General features: G+C 35.2%; 1 protein-coding gene across 1 annotated transcript in view; it reads right to left on the minus strand.

The window, feature by feature from the left end:
* Positions 1 to 1,711: 1,711 nt before the first annotated feature.
* Positions 1,712 to 23,517, minus strand: part of LOC144444529 (doublecortin domain-containing protein 2-like) — a 34,817-nt gene continuing 13,011 nt past the window's right edge. The window contains exons 3-9 of the mRNA XM_078133973.1: positions 15,187 to 15,269; positions 14,007 to 14,138; positions 13,334 to 13,483; positions 12,843 to 12,909; positions 11,225 to 11,417; positions 10,710 to 10,933; positions 1,712 to 4,626 (exon numbers count right to left, since the gene is read on the minus strand). Of these exons, the coding sequence (XP_077990099.1) occupies positions 4,123 to 4,626; positions 10,710 to 10,933; positions 11,225 to 11,417; positions 12,843 to 12,909; positions 13,334 to 13,483; positions 14,007 to 14,138; positions 15,187 to 15,269 (1,353 nt within the window). The 3' untranslated portion in view covers positions 1,712 to 4,122. The remainder of the gene's footprint in view (positions 4,627 to 10,709; positions 10,934 to 11,224; positions 11,418 to 12,842; positions 12,910 to 13,333; positions 13,484 to 14,006; positions 14,139 to 15,186; positions 15,270 to 23,517) is intronic.

The following is a 23,517-nucleotide window of genomic DNA, read 5'->3' on the forward strand; positions in this document are numbered from 1 at the left end:
TGTGTGGCCAATGCTGGAAACCCCAGGCCCCCTTTTTAGACCAACTTTGACCAAAAATCAATACCCCAATTTGAGACCATTACATGTTTCTAAAAGATGAAATTTTAGACAAAAAACATTTTCCTTAGGAGGCAACATTTGGGGGCAATTAATGGCAGTTATGATTTGGTAAAGGATATTGGACCACATTTTTGACCAAGCTAAATAAAAAATAATGCAAAGTGGACCCCGTTTTAGACGCTTCAGCTCGAAAAAAGCAGACCCCATTTTAGACCAAAGGGCCAGAAAATGTACCCCAAAGGGCGGCACATATAATATATGTACACTCAAATAAGGTAGCCCCCTCCGCCGCACTGATGCTTACAACCTAGGTACATGATATAACAGGTGTATCTCTCGTTTGTTTTTACCCTTTTTTGTCCATGAGAATAAAACACAGATATTCATACTTCCTCATTACTTTGCTACTAATGACCGATGGAACTTTTTGAAAAAATATTTTCTCATTTCAAGCGATTTCAAAGAATTTATCTCAAGCTATCAGGTTGGAATGTAGAAATTAATTAATATTAAAGTAACAGATTGATACTGTTTAATTGGTATTAGATTTGCACATCGTGACTTGACCAGTTGTTGATTTCAGTGTGGCCAGCTGTTTATAATTTTGTGAAAACAGGTGTAAAGTTAGAATGTACGATACAACGATGTGTCATATATGCCACATGTATCAGCTAAGGGTTGACCGATGCATGAGGAACTACCATGACTCTATACTGTAGAGAACACACATATATGTACATATAGGGACTTTAGGTGGACCTTATTCACAGAGTTTATAAAATCTTGGTTTGGGTTAATTCTCCAATGAGATTTTTGTCAGATCGTAAAAACACAAGACATTTATTTCTCGTAAAAAAACATTAAATTATTATTATGGTTGCTTGTCAGATCAATATCACGACCATGTCTTGTGTCCAGTGTTATGGATACTTTATCAAGGTGTAGTCTTGTAATTACTACATTATTTGGGGGATGTACACCTTGTGACCTCACACTGTTTGATAACAACTTGGATGTGTAAGTAACATACATTGGTTTCTTTCACTTTCACTTATCAGGATGGAGCTGGCATCGATCCAAACTTAGTTGGAGTGATGTACTGACAACTTCTGCTAAATGTGTTTGTATTGTTAATGTATAACAATGCACAATATGTTTAACTGAAAATCTGTAGCAAGGTCAGTTCATCACTTCCATACTTAGGTTCAGATTAAAGCCAATTGAAAAGTGAAAGTGAATGAAACCGATACATTTTATATAACATCCAAGTTTTTATAAAACATAGTGAATTCACAAAATGCCCTTTCCCTTCAATCACACCATTCATGGACTGAAAGAAATTAGCAATCACGGTGTACATACATCTTACACGCTGTCATTCCATGTGTTAACCCTTTCATAATTACAAGGAGGGGGTCTGGTATGTTGAGTAAAATATGGCACAACAAATTCCTCTGCCCCCCCCTGTAATTACTGAATGTTCCCTAACTGTAAAATACAAATACAACATATTATGTGATACAAACACTACAGCTTTCTCATTTCCACAACAGACAGACATCCAAACAAAAATATCAATTTTGACACAAATGTTAGATGTTAAATATAGAATATTTTATTGTAGCAAATTATAAGAATGATACATTAAGTCACACCAGTCCATTGCCATGGAAACATGGTATTTATCAAAGAAAGTAAGAAATATTAAGACTAGGGTAACTTATTTATGAAATAATTTTTTCTACTACATATTAAGTATGGACGGAAGTCTACAACTGTGCTGATTGTGTCCTGTACGTTGTAATACTGTAATGGTTAATACTCACTGCCATGTACCGCACACTCCATAGATTGTAAAATGTGTTTAAAAACTACAGAATTTATCACATGTTTCAGCTGAAACAATCTGAAATTGTGGAATGTATTGAAATACTATGACACATTCAATTGAGACCATGGAATTTTTATCTGCTGACTGTGACTAGTTTTTAATCTTACAGGGTCTGAAACCATGGAATTTCTATCTGCTGACTGTGACTAGTTTTTAATCTTACAGGGTCTAAAACCATGGAATTTTTATCAGCTGACCGTGACTAGTTTTTAATCTTACAGGGTCTAAAACCATGGCATTTATCAGTTGACTGTGACTAGTTTTTAATCTTACAGGGTCTGAGACCATGGGATTTATCAGCTGACTGTGACTAGTTTTTAATCTTACAGGGTCTGAGACCATGGGATTTATCAGCTGACTGTGACTATATTTATTTGACAAATATTGGTTCCACAGTCACAGTCCTGTACAGCTGATAAGTTGTTATTTTGTATCACCAAAACAGAATTGTAACAGCCCTGCATGTAGACTTTGAAAGATGTTATTTTGTACGGACTAAAACCAGAACTGGTCACAGCCCTGTACAGCTGATAAGTTGTTATTTTGTAGGGACTAAAACCAGAGCTGGTCACAGCCCTGTACAGCTGATAAGTTGTTATTTTGTACGGACTAAAACCAGGACTAGTCACAGCCCTGTACAGCAGATAATTGTTATTTTGTACGGACTAAAACCAGGACTAGTCACAGCCCTGTACAGCAGATAAGGTGTTATTTTGTAGGGACTAAAACCAGGACAAGGTGTTATTTTGTACGGACTAAAACCATTACAATTACAATTCATGATAATTCTCTTCATTCCTATCCAAATTAATTAATTTGAGGGATTAAAAGGTAAACAACCAAACATAATAACAAACAAACAAACAAACAAGTCATGGAAATTATTGTTCACATCTTCTAGCAGAAATTGTAAAATGAAATGTTACTAACTTAGGCCAAAAATTCAAAATCTTCAGCAAAAGTATGCACATAACAAAAATATGTTGCAACAAAATTATCAATCATAATACCTGTAATGTTTTAGGTGCAAATATTTCAACACAATGGAAAAATTTGCCAAAATCTCAAACTGAGCTGACAAGTTTGTTAGTAAGGTACACCATGTTGGGGCGCCCTCACACATCTGCCAACCTCTTTCAAGACTGTTACAGGTTGAAGCAACACCAATTTGTTGTACACTAGTCTAAATCAATGTGTTCGTCAACACATCTCACACTATGTTGATCGGCATATTGTATGGGCAAAAACAATATGATAAATAAACACATTAAACATATCAAAAAATGATTTTCATTCAAATATATATATACATTATGTAACTCTTTTCAAAGGTGGAGAATCTTCATCCGTATTAATTTCACCTTTTCATTACAAAATATTTGTACAATTTTTTTTATAAATGAAAGAACCAATGGCATTGATATCAAACATGGCATTATACAACTTGGTGGGTAAAAAAATTGAAATCATGCAGCTATTAACTCATATCTATTCACATTACTTGCTAGGTTATTATCGCAATCACCTGAAAATGTGAATCACTCATCAGCAGGACAAAAAAATTCGATTTTTGATCATTTTTCTTTGAAAATAATCAACTCAAAAATATTGTTTGAATTGGGTGATAGTTTAGTGCATAATTCTATGGGTTAGCACACAATTGACATGTTGCTTTGGAAACACCAGTCAGATTTCGATAAACGCCAATCAGATTTCGATAAATGCCAATCATATTTTGATAATTTTCTTTTTGAGACAGATCATCGGAAATGTATTGGTGATATACGATAATACCATACTATGACAACGCACTCACTATACAAATACAGTTTTGTTGCTTAGAAACCAATCAAAAACACAACAAAATTGACTAACTACAGTAAATAATATATAATACAGATAATTATCAAATATTTACATTAGACTACACTATTCATTTATTTGGAAAACACACTTCTTTTTGTCAATATTATATTCACTTTTGTTAAAATACATGGAAATGATACTGTCAACAGTCAACTCAAGTCAACTCCTCAGTTTTTCCATTTCAGATCCCCATCCTCAAAATCGACGCACTAGTATAAATATTTACATTGACAAATAAAAACCCCAACCTGTTATTGTTTTATGAGTTCTTTATTCAAAATCTTATCTTCAAAGATTATTTCACTCTAAATGTTATCAACTTTTGTTTCATCGTCATCATCAGCTGGTTTATTATTTGGTTCATCTTCGTTATCTTTCACATCATCTTGTTTATCTTCTTCATCATCTGCAGGTTTTTCCTCCTCTACTTCCTCCTTGATTTCATCTTCATCGTCCTTGGCTGGACTGGGACTTCTTGCTGGTGACTTAGGGGGGCTGGTCACAGTTAGGCTGTGTTTACTGCTGGTAGCACTTGATACAGGAGCTGACTTGGGGCGACTAAGTGTTGTGTTGCTTTTCTCTGAAGGTGTGGGTGACTTGGGTGCAGGTGTGGGTGACTTGGGTTCCGGGGTTGGTGACTTGGGTTCCGGGGTTGGTGACTTGGCTGGTGTATCTTCTCTCACTTCACTATGGCTTGTTGTAGGTGGTTGGGTTGATGGCACCCTGGTTGGACTTTGAACGGGAGACTTAGTTGCGTTGGACATCTGACTGGGAGTAGGACTTCTCACTGGACTGACTCTTCGATTCCACTAGGACGGGATAACAAGAAAGACAAAATTAGAGATCACATCTTTGAATGACAGCAATGAAGAATCATGTATATTTTTGTTGTTACATGAAAAGATTTCATTGTCACTGTCACAGTGGCTAACAAACAAGATCAACAACTTGAATCAACAAAGAAATACTAGTTCGGGTTCCTAACACTACGTATCCACAACTATAAAAGCTACTATAACCAGGTCAAGACATTACAGTACATAATGATGTACATGATTACGTTGACATCTGACACAAGAGTTGATATACAGGAAAAGGTCTCTATTCATCTGAGTGCTGGCCCATTTCTGTGTCCTCACCGGACATAAACTATTACCATCATGTGTCATTTTTTCTCAGGTTTCATCAATAGTGGCAATTGTTGACTTTAAAACCTTGCAAAGCAAATTTCAACATATCTCTGCAAACACGACATCATCTGCATTGAGACATTGTTGAAAAAAAAATATTGTGGCCAATATGCTATTTTCCCCAACTAACAGAAAAATGAAAGATTGCTAACTAGGAGTGCTGTCTTTGTATATCATACTTTGACAATTGCCCAGAGTTTATATAACAAATAAGACTTGACAATATAAAGTAGACTGTCGACACTCGTAGTTCATATCAGTATGCAGTAGTGCATTAGTATTCAGTGCTACGAAGCGAGGCGACAACTTTGTTTTGGATGAAACGTAGCAAAAAAAAGGCATGAACGACTGTCGTCAGTCTAACTATAAAGTGTAAAAGTTTAATACAAAGAGAAACAAGTAACCACAGATGATTGCGTTAATGGCTGTTAATTGATTGTGACAGTGAAATGGTCTATAGATATCCACACAATGACAAGAAATAGATTGGTTATTGAGATGACAGTAGTTTTGACAGATAGTACTTGACGGAATATTTTAGGATTATAGCATCTGAAAATATACACTGTAATGACATCATCAGTCTAGGCTCATCCTGCTTGGCTTGCCCACAACAGCTGATCTGTCTGTCTACTGACAATAGCGTAGGAACGACTTCAATCTGTCCACTTCCTGTATATCATATCATACCTCATGCATTCTATATGCTAATATATGTTAATGCTGTTCCCTCTTACACATGTAACTTTTATTACGATATTAAAATCACTGCCAACATTTTGAATATGATACAAGATTCGGACAAGAACAACAGCATTGAAATTGTTAGGACTTGATGTGAACTGTTCATTCTATTCTTTCAGTATTTCTAATATGAGACTTTCCAGGATGACATAAAATTAAAGATAAAAACTAACATTTTGATGACTTGATAGTGATGTGAACTGACGATAATAAAACACAATATTGCCAGACTTGGTCATGTATGAGAGCTATATTTGTAAATTGCTATAATATATCAAACTGTCTAGATTTTGTACTGTCGGTACACAAGACTTGATCAAGAACTAATTTAACAACATTTCTATTACATGACTGTGGTACAGTTAGTTGTATGGTAGCTAGGATGGTGTGATTTTAACACAATACTTGGACAGCAACCATAACATTGCCAGACTTGGCCACGATAGAATATAATACTTGGCCACAATATAATATGATACTTGGCCACGATATAATATGATAGCTATATTTGTATATTCTATCAAACTGTCTAGATTATAATATGTACACAAGAGCTAGTCTACCAACATTTTTAGATAATGTAAACAAGACTTGATTTATAAGAACTAATCTACTAACATTTCCAGATTATGTACACAAGACGTGATCAAGAACTCATATAGTCTATAACATTTCTACAACATGGCTGTGGTATGAACTGTTAGTGAATGCGATGTGTATACTAGGATGACATGATTTTAACACAAGACTTGGACAACAACCATAACATTGCCGGACTCGACAACGATATAATCTAGCTGTCAGTGTTAGTTATGTTCCATAAAAGATTTCTAGACTATTCCACAAGACTAAATTAAGAACTACAACATTTCACATTTCTACAACATAGCTGTGAAGTACGTGTTAGTTGTATGATATCAACATAGCGTAAGACTACAGACAATATGATTGTAACACAAATCATGGACAACCATAACATATTACTAGACTTGGCTATAAAATTCATCTACTACTAACGTGCCATATTAACATTTTTTACGATGACACAATATTCAACCACGGACAAATAAACATATAGATAGCGATTTATGCCTACAAGTCAACTTACCCTCCTCAACATTAGAATTGAGGTCACCGTCCCAGGCATTAGGACTGGGGTTACCCTCCCCAACACTGGCGTTGGTGTCATGATCACTCTTGCCATCATTAGAATCATGATCACCTCCCCAGGTGCTAGGATCGGGTTTCCCCTCCTCAATGCTAGAATCGGGGTCACCTCCCTCAACGCTAGGATCGAGGTCAGGCTATGTTAGGCATGCAAAGAGAGGAGATACAAGCACAACATGTATCAAATCCATACAGACACAATATTTTAATTTGGGGTCAAGGGTCAATGCTTGACTTTGTATATACATCTACAGCATGGTTTGCATGTCTACCATGTGTTGAAATATGCTAAGCACTTTCTATCTGTTTACTATAGTCTACTGTGTGTTAACATGAGTATACCGACATTAACTCTAAACAGACCACAGCTTGTCAGGAGAGAAACTGAACCAATTTCAATAACAAGGAAGGAAACAGAAAGACATGATGTCATAAAAACATGAGGAACAGACCATAATATGTTGTCAAGAGAGAAACAGAACTGTGAAGTTAAAAAACAACTATGAAGGAAAAAAACAAAAATGTTCTTGATTAGGAAAACATGAATGACAGACACGTACAGTTTGTCAGGACAAAACTTGACGGAAAATGATATGTTCCAGACTAATAACGTCAAGTAAGACAAGAACAAGAGACAAGAGTATCTCAAAAGATAAACTAAACTGATGAAAGACAAATCAAAGGAAACACACAATATGATGTTCCTGAATTATAACACCAAATGAAACATAAGATGTACTGGCCAACAAATATGGACAATACAAGATGATAATGATGCTCAGGGCAAAGATTTGTGCACCTTGCACTACATCTAATAGACTTTTAAACCTTCCAGAAACCCTCCACTACAATGTACAGTTACAAAATGACGTAGTAGAGAATGGGGTACGCAATTCGAACCCAATCATGTACATTGCTATTGGGTGGTAAAGTTACAGGCAACCAAATCAACATACAGCTGAGAGACAATTACACCTGTACTTCTTAAAGGCCCAGATTTTAATCCCAAGTTCTCTCATTAGTATTATCGTTATCAGTGGAGCCATACATAAAAATTAGGGTTATTCTTTTTTTTGGATCATCTTTTTCTATAGGTTTGCCAAGACAACTGGTTTTCACATCGTAATGTTAATCCAAATCTGAACAGGGACTTTAAAGAATTGGTGCTAGCTAGTCTTGGGCAGTAAATTAGTAAGAGCGGCATAAAACCAAAGCACTCAATGGACAGTACAATTTGAACATATGCTTCTTATAGAATGGACAGTACACTGATATTTGACAAAGATCTATAATTTTAACCGTATTTGTTTTAGAATGGGTGTTATGACAACTAAAATGGGAAATACTATTTGAAACATTGCTTGTTATTAGAATACGGGGTATAGCTACTGATAAACACCACAATGACAAAGATAACTGAACCTTTCCTTCTACATGTACTTTTAATGATCAAACTATTATAAAGGTGACAGATTGGATGGGTTTAGTTACAGGTGAGTAAAACTGTGGTAAATGGATGAAGCTGTGTATCTGCTTGAAAGACAAGATGATAGATATGGTGGTAGATTTATGGCAGATCGTGAGAAGGTGACAGATTAGATGGTGGAGTTGCAGCATCGTGAGAAGGTGACAGATTAGATGGTGGAGTTGCAGCATCGTGAGAAGGTGACAGATTAGATGGCGGAGTTGCAGCATCATGAAAAGGTGATAGTTTGGGTAGTACAGTAGCATCATTATGAGAAGGTGACAGATTGGGTGGTGCACCTGCAGCATCGTGAGAAGGTGACAGATTGGGTGGTGTAGCTGCAGCATCATGAGAAGGTGACAGATTGGGTGGTGCAGCTGCAGCATCATGAGAAGGTGACAGATTGGGTGGCACAGTTGCAGCATCGTGAGAAGGTGACAGATTGGACGGTAGAGTTTCAGATTTAGAATTCTGAAAAAGGTGAAAGAATAGATGGTATATAGTTAAATGAATGAGTAAAACTATGGCAAAAAAACAAGTTAGCCTGTGCTGCTACTAGAACAGGTATAACTATAACATACTGAGATGACTATAATAAAGGTTACAATACATGTATGTATGGTATAAAAAACGCAAATGAAAATTTGATGGTCACAACAAAACTCAACTCAATGGGTTTCCAAAAGTCCTGACTAGCTATCGCCCGCCATCATCAGTTCACTGTGGTATACAGTGTAGTTACCAAAACGACACAAAAACAATTGAAACTGTATATTTATACGAGAATTGGTCGTATAGTTACAGGTTATACTGATAAAAGTGACAGAGTGGATAGCCTAGGTACATACTATACTTTGCTAAGTTACATCAACTTGCACAGACAAAGGAGTTTGTTCATGGTACTTGACACCTGAAGTACCATGGTACCAGTAATGGTTTGGACTGTTGCTATACATAACATGACGGCACTTAGACAAAGTTGCAAACTTGAAGACACTTAAATTGAACACCCAGTCTTCTTTATGAAGTGGTTAATGTATGTATAGAGTTCATTAAAAATGTTGTACGGCTAGAAACACTACACGACAACTATGATATAATCCATACAATCTATACAATGAAGTGACCATTTGTATGTGTGTGTATAGAGTTCATCACCAGATTGTTAGCAGAAAGTTCACACTTAGCTACATCACCGTTGATAGTCACTATGGTGTGTAACAGGGGTGAACAAATCCACTGGTCCTGGGTCCGAAACTAGTGTTTTTTTTGGGGCCGACCACACAAATTTTACCTTGTCTGGTTGGTCAGACCAGTACCTTACTGTTAATAATTATGTTAAAAAGTCTTCTGAATATACAGATTCATAGGTAAGATTTAATGTTTCACATTAGTGGGACCTGGGTCACTAATTCTTTCAGCAGGACCACTAGATTTTTTTAAGGCAGTGGTCTGAGGACCACCAGTTCACAAAATGATTTGTTCACCCGTGTGTGTAGATTTACACCCAAAGTCAACAACAGGAGGACAGTTTACACCTGGTGGCTGGAAGATATTTTAAAGATATTTCACACCTGGTTTGTATGGTTAGATGTGGAAGATGTACACCTGGTAACTATCTGGTGTGTAGATTTACATAAAGTGAAAGATAGGAAGACATTTACACCTGGTTTATGTGGCTCAGGATTCCAAAGAATTCACACCTGGTAACTAATATATATAAGGCTAAATATCCCAGGTGTACAACTGGTACCTATCATCACAAAACTAACATCAGTCTCTGGTACTAACAATCTGAGGACAGTCTACGAGATGTCAACCAATGAGAATGTCATGCATGATGGGTAAAGTTAAAACACTGCAGGCCATGCGTGGTAGACAGGCAGATATGGGATATACTATCTCTATTGCATGTGCATGCATATGTTTGTCTGACTTTCACTGCATTTGTTTTTGTTTTGTATACTCATATCAGAAAATGATGCAAAACATTGAAATTTGTTGAAAATTTTGTTAGAATGATGACAAAGCAAATCAAAATGTAGCTGAGCTTGCTGAAGTTGTTAATTGACTGAAGCACAGCTAAGAATGGTAACATGGTCTCGTTGCCGATGTTTTGTCTGTCCACGGTTGCTGTATATGCATGACACAGCTAAGTGAACGTAGACATAACATCAACAACATACTAACCTTACACTACTCATTCTCAGCTTCATGGTTGTTTCGTTCGTCAGTGCATGCAACACACAATAGCTTTGCATATCATCTACCTACCAGATGCCCATCACCATGGTTACCATCACCATAGCTACCGATATTAACTCACTTGATCATCAGGCTGAGATTTGGTTTCAGACTCAGCTGCCTTGACATCATCGTCGTTAGCAATCTCTGGTTCGTCATCAGCGGGCTGAATCTCTTCCTCATCAACCTCTTCTGCAGCAACTTGATCTATTGGTAAATCTACAGCCGTGTCTTTGTCTTCTTTCACTTCTTTTGCACCTTTAGTCTCTTCCCTATCATCTTTAGCTTTGAATACGCTGTCAGGATCTGATTGGACAATTAAAAGAAAAGTTAGAATCTGATTGGATAAAGCATGTGCTAGGATCTGATTGGACAAAATAATGTCACAATCACATATCTTGATCTCAAATTCTGATAGGACAAAATAAACAATGTCATAATCTAATTGGACAAAAGACACCATGATATGATTGGATAAAATATCATCATAGTAGTAGTCAAGACGTGATTGGATAAAAGCTGTCCAGTGCTGATTGAAGCCTGTCATGAAATGACTGGTGGAAATTTCAAACATTGCGAATAAATTAATATTTTTACCATCTTCATATTTGATCTGTTCTTCATTCTCTTTGTCCTTGCTAACTCGTTTGGGAATGGTAGGTTTTGAGTGGAACACAGTCTCTGCCTCCTGTTTCTCTTCCGATTTCTTTTGTACCTTCTTCTGTCTCTTATTGTGATTATTAGTCGTAGCTTTGGGTGAATCTTGGTCTTTAATTCTTCTATTGGAATACTGTAAAAGTACAATTAATACAGCATGGTCAGAAGTTTGAAGCTTATTCCGGGCCTAGTAACACTCTAAAATGTGTATATCATGGTCACCATGACCACACACAAACAGAGAGTCTTGTATATTACCATCTCTACAAAGTTCAATAGTTTACGTAAGTCTTGAGTTGTTACAGACATCTCATACTTTATTTGTAATGTTACACTATATTTGTATTCTAGTATAGCTACCTGGGGTGACACAAGTGGTCAGAGGCATCAATGTAAATAATTGGTGTTATCTGTATGTATAGAAAAAGTATACACTTCCCAAGCCATCAACCTTGTTAAAGGCCCACATCAGAGTTAAGATTCAGGTGTGAAAAACAGTTGACTTACAGAGCTATAGAAAAAGTTGGTCTAATGAAACAAATAATCCTTATATTAGTAATTGTGGTGTATGGCTCATTCAACTGATATTATAACAATAGTGTGATGTCAGAATCTTGGATTGAAACCCTGGCCTTTCAGTTATATGTTATATGTAGATATATGTATCACTGATTTGAGACTGTGGATATCACTATTGGATGTTTACTAGTATAATTTACATAGACTCATTATTACTTTTCCTCATTTACAAACAATTTGTCAGAGTAGATTAGAATTACATAACCAAACCAACTTCAGGAATGACACTTGTGTAATCATTATGTAATGGATAACATGTTTGTTTAGAGCTAATTTCAATATTAGATTCACTTCTGTGGTTTCAGTATCGGATCTTTTATCAAACACTTACTGCCTGGCTACGAGCTAGGCACTAGTAGTTGTCTATTACCCTGATGGCTAAAACCCAAGGCAAATAGTTGCTACATAACAACACTGGGGGTGGGGGATGGGGGTTGGGGTTGGTTTAAATGACAGTGCTTTATATTCTCTGGCACATATTCTTTTCATAGTCAAACCACATTTTACCAAAAAGACTCCTGCAATACATAACTACTGCCCTAGGGAATAGAGAACATGACTAGTGCCTCTCTCAATGCAAATTGAGGCCATTATAGGCCACTAGTCCATATCATGTGACACAGTCTAAGCCATTCACTGAAGGCTGTATGAAAATTATGTTTCATAATAATACTAAATAAATGGTCAGAATTTCAGTTTCAGAAATCAATAACACAATCTAGCACACGGAGGAATCTCTATTCTGAAAGGTTTACTATTCTTTATATCTCTTTGATATTCTACACTGCTCGTCATATTAGAATTTCATGATTCTCAAAATTGTTGATGTTCTGAGACGATAAGTATTCAAAGAATCTAAAGGTTCTCACAATGTTTTCATTCCATTAAGTAAAGTTTCCCATTCCCGAAATCTCAATCTCTTATTTACAATCATTTCTTAAATTGAAAGACTGACTATATAGCTGATATTTATACTTACTTTGGTGGGTTGTGTTTGTGTTAACCTCTGTGGAGGTGGCCTAGGCCTATTCAAAGGTGGAAGAGTTCTAGAAAAGGAAACAAAAATGACAATTATTGACTGAAAACTTCATTTTACAACCAGAAAATCTCTTGACCATGTCATTTCAGGGAGATAACTGTAATACTTATATTAATAAGTTTATAACCCAAAGAGTAACTTATCTACTAAACTACAAATCACCCACTGGATGGCTTGCCCCATCCAACTGCGTAACTTATATCTCAATCAACCCAAATCACACCTAATCACAATCTCACCTCACACTTTACCATCCAACCCATTCCTAAATCAACCCACTTTCAACCCAAAACCTGGTCCTCAATTCTTACCTGACACTCTTGGTGAGTTCACTACCAACCCACTGGCCTCTGGGTTGCCTGCATGCCCATACCTACCCTACCACCTAGCAACCCACTTTCAACCCAAATTGTGATCCACACACTTCTTACCTGACACTCCTTGGTGAATTCACTGGTGATGATATGTCTTGCCCATATGCCACTTTCTTGAATTTCTTGTCAGTACCAACAGCAACATAATATTCACCATTTTGGATATCTTTGAGGTCAACAATAGGCCTGCCATCTAAGCTGTACAACCTATCAGAAAAATCAAATCAAAACTGATCACATTTATTGCTCAATGAGAATTAAATGATTGATTGTACAATTATAGTTATATGTACAATGATATACAGAACATTATCATGTGAAATTATAGTCATCAATGGGTCCTGATTTCTAGAGAGTCACTTTCATCATGGTTTTCGTCACCGTGTGATTCATTGTCTGAGGAGCACCTGTTACGCTTGACTTCTCACTGCACCTGTTCTGAGATTGGTTCTGTTACACAGTCTAGCACCATATACCCCAGGTGTGCAGTGTGACAATGTTTGTCACCCTGTGTGACTTACCTTCTCACTGCACCTGTTCTGAGATTGGTTCTGTTACACAGTCTAGCACCATATACCCCAGGGGTGCAGTGTGACAGTGTTTGCCACCCTGTGTGACTTACCTTCTGACTGCTCCTGTTCTGAGATTGACTCTATCTGTTACATAATCTAGCACCATATCCCAACTCTGCAGTGCTGTATGACAGTGTTTGTCACCCTGTGTGACTTACCTTCTGACTGCACCTGTTCTGAGATTGACTCTATCTGTTACATAATCTAGCACCATATCCCAACTCTGCAGTGCTTTCCTCGGTAAAAGTAATCGTATAGCTGGGTTCTTTTCATCTCCATTCCTATATACACTGTTAACAGATCAGATAAAAATAATATTAATGTCAGATACATGTAACCCACAAATGAGGCAATCGTGTTCATCCCCCAAAATGACCTGATATTTATTCTCTGTATGGCAGTGTTCCCAATGGCAGTATGAATGATGAAATACTGCAATGTATTTACATGATGTGACTGAACCTGTACCTGGGACCTGTCCTGAATTGGCATAGATTTAGCTACAGTAGTCACAACATTGCGTACACAGCGGCAAAATTGAATAACAGTTTACTTTGATAACACTACTGAACATTCATTGATACCTTGAGCTTTGTGTGAAGCTACATAACCATTCATCGACAAAGCTGAGATTTTAACTGTCTATTCTAGAATGTTGTCCCAGACAAACTTATTTAGACAGTATTAAAGTAAACTCTGACAATTATCCCTGAAGCGTGTTGGGATAAAAAACAAACACGAACGCAGACAAATTGATGGACCAGTCAAACTTAGTATCGGGTCACCACTGGTATTTTATACAAATCAAATTATATAGATGTACCAGTAGAATGACCTCAGTTTGAAGCAAGCCTCAACTCTTACAATAATAAACTTGTCTAGTTTCTGGGGTATTAAAGTACAGGAAGGTACATTTATCTGTCTAGTTTGACCACCTGAGGTTTAACAAAATAACAGTATTAACCAACTGACACAGCTATTTGGTTCCTGATGTGGTGCAACAGTTTGAACAAACAATCTAATAGTTGGTAGACTTTTACCTTTAATTTCATACCAGCTCAAATGTGTTTCAAGAGGAACACCACTCCAAACAATACAGATTTTAAAAAATCTTTGGGTTCTGGGGCATCATATCATTATTCCAAATTTTGCTCATTTGCCAAGAAACACCAAATTGAAACTCTTTGTTTTCACCTCTAAGGTACTTTCAGACAGTGATGCAGCACTGCATCATGGGTACTAGCAGATATGAATATTCATGACTATTTATGTGAAGGAAGTAAGCACTTAGGAGCTCTTTTGGCATGGTATCGTTTGATGAAGTGATAAGATACTTACTGTATTGAACAAGGTTGTACAACCCACTCTCGCCATCTTGCACCAATTTTGTCCCGGTAAATACTATGTCTGACAGGTGTGATCTGAGAATGATAAAATAAAGTAGAGACATTAAAACAAATTATTCATATAGACATTTTATACGTCATACATTATGAATGCATTTTCTAAAAGGTTAATATACGAAATGTACATGTTTGAAGATAGACATGTCTTAGGGTGGTGTACATGCACAACAACTCATAAACTAATTAAATTGATTCTAATGACATCATAATAATATGCTAACTGATAACTCATACACTAATTGACTGTAATATCATCATAATAATATGCTAACTGATAACTCATAAACTAATTGATTATAATAATTAATATGCTAACTGACAACTCATAAACTAATTAATTCTAATGCCATCATAATAATATTTTAACTGATAACTCATATAAAAGGTATTTATTCTATGACATAAATTATAATATGCTAAGTGACAACTCATAAACTACACTAATTGACTGTAATATCATCATAATAATATACTAACTGACAAATCATAAACTAATTGATTCTAATAACATCATTATCACTGCACTCATTACCTAATAAGCTAGGTACATTAACAGTTACTTCAGTGTTGGATGATAAGAGATTTCCCAAGAGAACAACTGCATTTAAAACGATTTGCTGTCTTATTATATAACATACTTTTAACTGGATGGATGAATGCACAATACAAACAATAATTTCTGACTGATAAGAACTGTAATTGATACATTCTACAAATGAAGATGACTTAGGGAGTCTCATATTATCAAATGAAGATGACTTAGGGAGTCTCATGTTATCAAATGAAGATGACTTAGGGAGAGTCTCATATTATCACATTAAAGTTTAGAAAGTGAAATTTATTCATTCTGAGAGTAACATCAAAGTTCAATATTAACCCATACAGTCATACATGTACAAATCTATCATTTATTTATATCAACATTAAATGTATTCCAGGACTCTAGATCAATAGTCTTTGGGAACTAGTTTGAAGTCTGTATTAAAAATGGCGACATCTTTCTAGTTGCTTAAACATGTAGGTTTACGATAATATTCAGTTATCTAATGACTGGTAAACATGTTACATGTGGTTGCAATTTTACCAAAAAAATAATAAGTTATAGTCTAGATACATGTACATGTAATGACATATTTCATCAAGAAAACTGTTTTACTTATAAATATACTTATAATATTGGCCTATTTCATTGTAGTGTTCTTTTAATACATGTGTTGTATTATTATTACATTTATGTATTCAAATAGAACTGTCAATTTTCTACATAGTTGTAATAAAGCTATCTAGTGTCTGTTTTATAGATCCACTATGTTCTGTCCAGGTGCCTTAGAACTCTAGTCAGAGGTAGCATACCTTTCTGTCCTAATCAATACAAGTTTACGATAATGTCAATTTTATTAGGCCTAATGTGAACTGTGCCAATATTAAATGGCAACCCACAGACCCTATCACTATAAAGGGACTGTAGGCAAACAAAGCCAACACAGGCACAGACAATGGGTCTGTTTGTTTTGACATCATAAAATACTGTATGTGTGTTTGTCCTTCACAGCTACTGTGTCAGTTGTAAAGTTTTACAATGAAATGGTCAGTATGTAGAAAGAAAACATTAGATTGTACAAGCTAGGTAATTCATGTTATGAACAGTATTACTGATACCTTCATTTAGATTACCAGGTGTACTAATTGAAAATACTACATCATAACAGGTTGAAATATCCTAACTACCCCAATTACTTCATTTCAACATGTATATGTATACCTAATGCCAGTAATGGCGTGATAACATGAATCAATATAATCAATTAATTGCTATTTACAGCTATATCTGATGGGACAGTAACTTTAGATGATGTGTTACTAAAACAACAACTATAAATGTCAATATACAAACAGACAGACAAACGTTAGGAGTCATCAGTTAGACAAACAAACAGAGATACATGTAATGATGTATAGACAGACATATAGACAGATAGATTAATAGATAGATAGATAGTAGAGATATATAAATAAACAGATATATGTAGATAGATGAATATATACATGTAGACAGACATATAGATATATAGATAGATAAAGAGATACATGTAGATAGATGAATAGATACATGTAGATAGACATATATAGAGATATATAGATATAGATATAGATAAATAGATAGATAGATAGATTGATAGATAGATAGATAGATAGATAGATAGATAGATAGATAGATAGATAGATAGATGGATAGATAGATAGATGTTATTGTAGATAAATAGATGAGAGCAGATAGTTTATGATAGATACAGGTACATGTCAAAAACCTGCAGAAAGAGAAACAGACAAAACATCAGTTACTCTGAAGTTGCCAGGGAAGTCATGCAAACTCAGGAAGAGAGTCACACAGAACAGACAGACAAATACACAGACTCTGACACACAACAGATGGACAAATACACAGACTTTGAGTTCGAGTTTGACTACAACAAACTTGCAAAAATGTTTACTTTTTACATAAACTGTCAAAACAATAACTATCATACAAATGTATTACTTGGTATCTGTTTACATCAGTGTGTCTACCTACATGTATGACAGACAATGTACCTGTGTTGTAATTGACTACCATGTATGGAGTGACTACATACATGTATATACCCCCAAGGCCATGTACGTGTGTTTGGCCAACTCAGCCAATGCTTGTGTGATTGTTCTGCCAATGACGTCTGCAACCACTCTCCTAATTAGTGATGTGACTTTGTAAGACAGTCTGTGGGAGTGTAAGCTTCACTCCATTGTTAATACAATGTAATGAAGTGACACAGCTGACGTCAGGTGTACACACACCTTTCTGACATCATAGTCAATGAACGTTCTAATCTCTCTCAACATACAAACTTGTTCACTGTGTTTAATAGACTATTTCTACATCGTAATGTACATGTTTACTGTGCAACAAGTATATTTCAGTGACAAATGAACTTTGGAGTGACTCAGCAACAAACGCTACGTTGTAGATGCCAGAGATTTGGCTATCTGGGATGACAATGTCGTTCGATCGACAGAACTGTATACACGTATGTCGAGCAGTCTCTAGATTACTGTACTACTCTGTACCTATGACATGTATAACTGCAAGTCTAATAATATATATGCACACCCAGCATTTGGTTTTGTGTACTTTATACAGTATACTACATGCATTTTTCCTAGTTACTATGGTGATAGTTTGATTGTTTATGGAGTAAACTAAACAAATCTTTTAACCACAGTATTGTCTCCGACAATAAATCATTGGTAACCAAGGTCCTGCCTTTGGGGTGTATAAGCTACAGTGTACATGTCTATAACACTAACATTTAACAATTGCATAATTTGTCTGTATCTATAAGAGTTCGAGATTTCGCTATCTGTAAAAAGTTAGGAGTAAAATCTTATCTACTGTAATTGTTGATAGTAATATAAAGACAGTCAAGTATAACATTAGCTATAGTATCTAGAGGTGATCCATGGATTTGAATCTAAAGTTCTCTCTTCACTCCATGGATTTCAAGATTCAAAGCCATGGATAGCCTATAGGCTCTAGACTATGGGCAATGGGTCCTTCTATTCTGCGATTCTCAGTACCTGCAATAGCTTTTTATCTCCTGCTAGAGGGTCAGAATAGAACATGAAGGTTGACTTTTTTCATGCGAGCCTATAGTAATGCATGTGGAACACGTGAAGCAGAAGTTATGGTGTCGACCAAGAAATCGAATGTTTGTTATTTTTATGATGTGCCTAGGCAGTAATATTCTATATCAGGTAGTTGATATTTCTAGTGCTCCATGACACAGCACATCTAACAAATATACATACATGTATATATAGGTGCTACTTTGCAAGAAATTGTTAAAAGCGTGGACTACCTTGCAACTTGTGGGTCCTAAAACAACTAAATGTTAAAGTTCTTGCCTGACTTGCCACTTGTGGAAGGCACAAAGCAACCAATATTCAAAAATTACGACTTGTTTGCCACTTGGTAGAGCCAAAATGACCAATATTAAAAGTTTTAGACTAACCTGCCACTTGTGGGAGCTGATACGACCGATGTCACCTCTATTGTACATGATGTCTGACAAATATTTTACCTTATACAATACCGACTCTTTATTTTATACTGTCTGCATTTATATGTTTTCTGTAAACATCACATCATGAATTGATTGGGAGATGTGCAATGTTTTCGGAAAACATCTTATTGTGGAGTGATTGGTGACAACATTCCGATATTAAATGATGCGAAAAACCACCCCATCCTGAAGTGATCGGATGATGTCGAAATGTTTTTACTGAAAACACATCGTCTTCAAATGATTGGACAATGCAGGTATGTTTTTGTAAAAACATTCCATCAAGTGATTGGTTGAAAATTCTAGCCATTTTTGAATCTGGTTTATCACTGATTACACTTCTTTTTTTTTTTTCAAGTGGATGAAAAGAGCTCTATTTGTGTGCTGGGTTATGTCTGAGTGTGTAGATTAAATCAACAGATAGTAATTATTGAAACTGTGAATGTAACATCTTTGAAGTGACTACATTCTTTAGTTAATGACAACGACAAGATAACTAATGTGAGATCACATCAATACGCTGACATCATATCATACATGTCAGTAAATTGGTAAATTTAACATTAATACCCAGTATAGTATACTAAATAAAACTGCATCACGTTTAATTGTCAAGTTCTGACTGGTTTTCAGATTGATTCCTTCATGATAAATGAATCAACAAGTGGTTATGAACTAACAAAACACACCTGTACTCAGGAATTAATGAACATCTGTACCAAAACCAGTCTGTAAACACTTATATACATGTATATTTATTGATATTAATTAATGCAATTTTTTATCAACTGATGTCAGATTCATGTCACTCTGCATTATAAGAATATAGATGGTGGGCTGACTGTATAATCAATGTACATGCTCATATGGAGTTACTTAGGATCGGGGTCAGGATAGCTATAGGCTAGGAACAGGACTACACCTTCTCATATTCATCATGTACATCTAAGATTATTTATATCATCAACTGATGCCAGATTCATGTCACCCTAGGTAACTATATAAACCATATTGTTGACTGTACAATTGATGTTCAAGCTAGGGAGTTAGGGTAAGCATAGGTGAGGGATAGGAACAGGACTAGACCCCCTAACATACATGTACATCTGATTCATATCGTTACTGTAAATGACCACATTAATAGACATTTTCCCAGTACACTATGCCGATGGTACATGTATATCAATAGAGTTGAGATCTGTATTTGGTTCTGGTTCATGTATCATGTGTATGTGTATGTGTATGTGTATGTGTATGTGTATGTGTATGTGTATGTGTATACATATGTATGTGTATGTGTATGTGTATGTGTATGTCACCATGTGTATGCGTATGTGTATGTGTATGTGTATGTACCGGTACATGTCATATTTTGCCCTAGTCCCTGTCTGTGTATGTACATATATGTACAGGAATACATGAGTGAAAGTTTGAATAATTCAACACTAAGTAACCATTTCCTGTAAATGCCAGGTGATATTGGCTAATACTTGACGAAGCAATCACTCAATACACTACTAGTACACATCAATTAAAATGTCTACATACTATATATTACACTGTCATTCACATTTCTACAATCAAAATTTCCCTTTTGACATCAATTTTTCAATTATCCATGTCACAAAATAGTATAATGTATTACTACTTTAACAGGAAAATGTCACACACATATTAAAATTGAATATTTTGATTTATATCTACGGTGAGAATGGAAGATTGATGGACAAATCTGCAACTACATTAAATATACAATGGCAGCATGTTCTAATTTTTTTTTAAATTAAGTATGTTTATAACAATATCTGAATCATCCAGTCAATACCTGCAAGTTGGTTTCAATCTTGACCTCTCACAAAAAATTGATATTGGTTTTACTAATAAATCAGGGTCTAAAATAAATTTGTATCTAGTATAAATTCATGTCCATTAATTTTCTTATTGTTAGCATGATTCTAATGTCTAAATAATTATGGACTGAAAACACTGAATTGAATGTTATATCTACATGTACCTATTATGGTTGTATGTTTGTTATCGCAACACATGTATCTTTCAGACATGAGAAGATAACCTTTTCACATCCCGAGTTTGTTCAATACGGTATACCTGCAGGTGTTTCATGACTACATTTGGATAATTCTGTCAGATCATGTATGTATAATTTAGTGAACTCTATCTAATATCTCTCTACGGCTAGATATAGTTTGGACACTCAACAAGAAGCGATTTGTCTGAAACATGTCTGTTTCTCGACCCCGAAGTGAACTTAGAAAGAGAAGTAGCAGTATTTAAATGATACATATATCTATTTCAGGTTTCTTTCTTGTCTCAGAATGTTTACATTGTCAACAAACAAAACTGACATTACTAAGTAAAAACAGTAACAGGTCCCCTGTAGTCTAACCGACATTACTAAGTGAAAGCAATCTACGATGCGTAAGGTTGAGTGACCACACAGTGAGGCCATGTCATAACCTTTTGACATGTGTACCTCACAACTAATCATATTGACTTTTACAATATTAATCACACAACAATAAATGTCAGTAAACAAAAGGAAGTACATAAAATGAAGTGAGGTGAAACTGAATCTTATAGAACCACTTTATACTATTATGAACTCATTTTATGTTCAACACTGACTTTGTTTGTTTGCTATTGTTGTTAAGCTGGAGGAATCAGACCCCTTAGCAACCCCTTGACAACCATACAACAATAGGCACTTCCATGTTGTATGACAAAATGTATACCTGTATGTACATGTATTAAAAGTCTGTATGTGGTTCATTTCATGTATGTAATGAATGTATCAGCTTGTATTTTGTCGTATAAAATGTGCCAGTTTGTATTTTGTCTTTAATAAATTGATTTGTGTGATTTTCGAATCTAGTGAAAATCCTAACAGAGTGTTGCAAATCTGTTGAAATTTACAACTTAATACATGTATGTATTTCCATAAAAAATATAATTGATGGCCATCATGTATAAATTAAGGTCTGATGTATATTTCATTCACACAACACTAACTTCACAATACCTAAATTAGTAACAAATTAATGATAATGAAGATGACACATAATTGACAGGACTTGCATGAGATGTTAATGATTCCACTACTGATAAAGACTTCACTTTGAATATTTATAATAACTGTTATTTCATTTTTTTTATGTTGAAGGTTGTTCTCATTTACTATCTATTTAACCATACGACTAAAGGGAGAGAAATTTTAAATATACATAATTCTGATAACGGAACTAGAGTGGGTTAATCTGTTAACAAAGACTGAAATGTGCAGTCGAAAATTTCAGGTACAATTTTTTAGAGTATGATATGTAAACTTTGAAGTATTGAAGGATGCAAGCGATAATATCAAATCTTTAGTTTTACAGGATTACTTGCTTGCCAGCCCAGAAACTTGACTATGAATATAAACAGCCGCCTGTGATTATTGTGATTACATGCCAAATGACGTCTCTAGGCTATTTTCTTGCTTCAAGTTCAAACAATTTGGCTATTTAAAAGTTAGCTTGGATTTTACTTGTATCAGTGTTACAAGTTACCATACATTGAAAACTGAAATGAAGTATTCTATTTCTACTGAAGAATCTTACAATTGACTCTTTTCAAGTATGTTATCATTGGGTATACAATACAGTACACTTGAACAGTTGGCACCCTTGTATGTCACAAGCCAAAGTCTTTTATATGTGCAGGATAATACTCCTTCATGTTAGTAGTACACTATATCAGTGAACGTCAAACAGAGATAACTTGAATCAGACCAAAATAAATAATAAACTTAACAGAGTTATAAACTAACAGCAGTTCTACCAATAAAACAAGTACATGTTGCGTGACAAAGGGGTTTTACCGGTGGTAATACCAGGAAAATATATATCGCCCATGTAAATCATGTAACAAATAGGATATAAGCAAAGGAAAGGAGATCAATATAATTATAAGTATTTACCTGTCTGTATCAAAGAATATTAAGGATTTATCACCAGGAAAGATGGGACTGTGATGTACAGAGCTAGGGACTTCAAAAGTTAAGCAATATAATATTTATAGTATTACTTGCATCAAGCAATATTCACTTTAAAACTCAAGGCAAGTTATGCTTTATAGTTTACAATGTAAGTATTATGGACACATCTGTG

The sequence above is a fragment of the Glandiceps talaboti genome, chromosome 13 (assembly GCF_964340395.1).
Source record: "Glandiceps talaboti chromosome 13, keGlaTala1.1, whole genome shotgun sequence".
NCBI lineage: Eukaryota > Metazoa > Hemichordata > Enteropneusta > Spengelidae > Glandiceps > Glandiceps talaboti.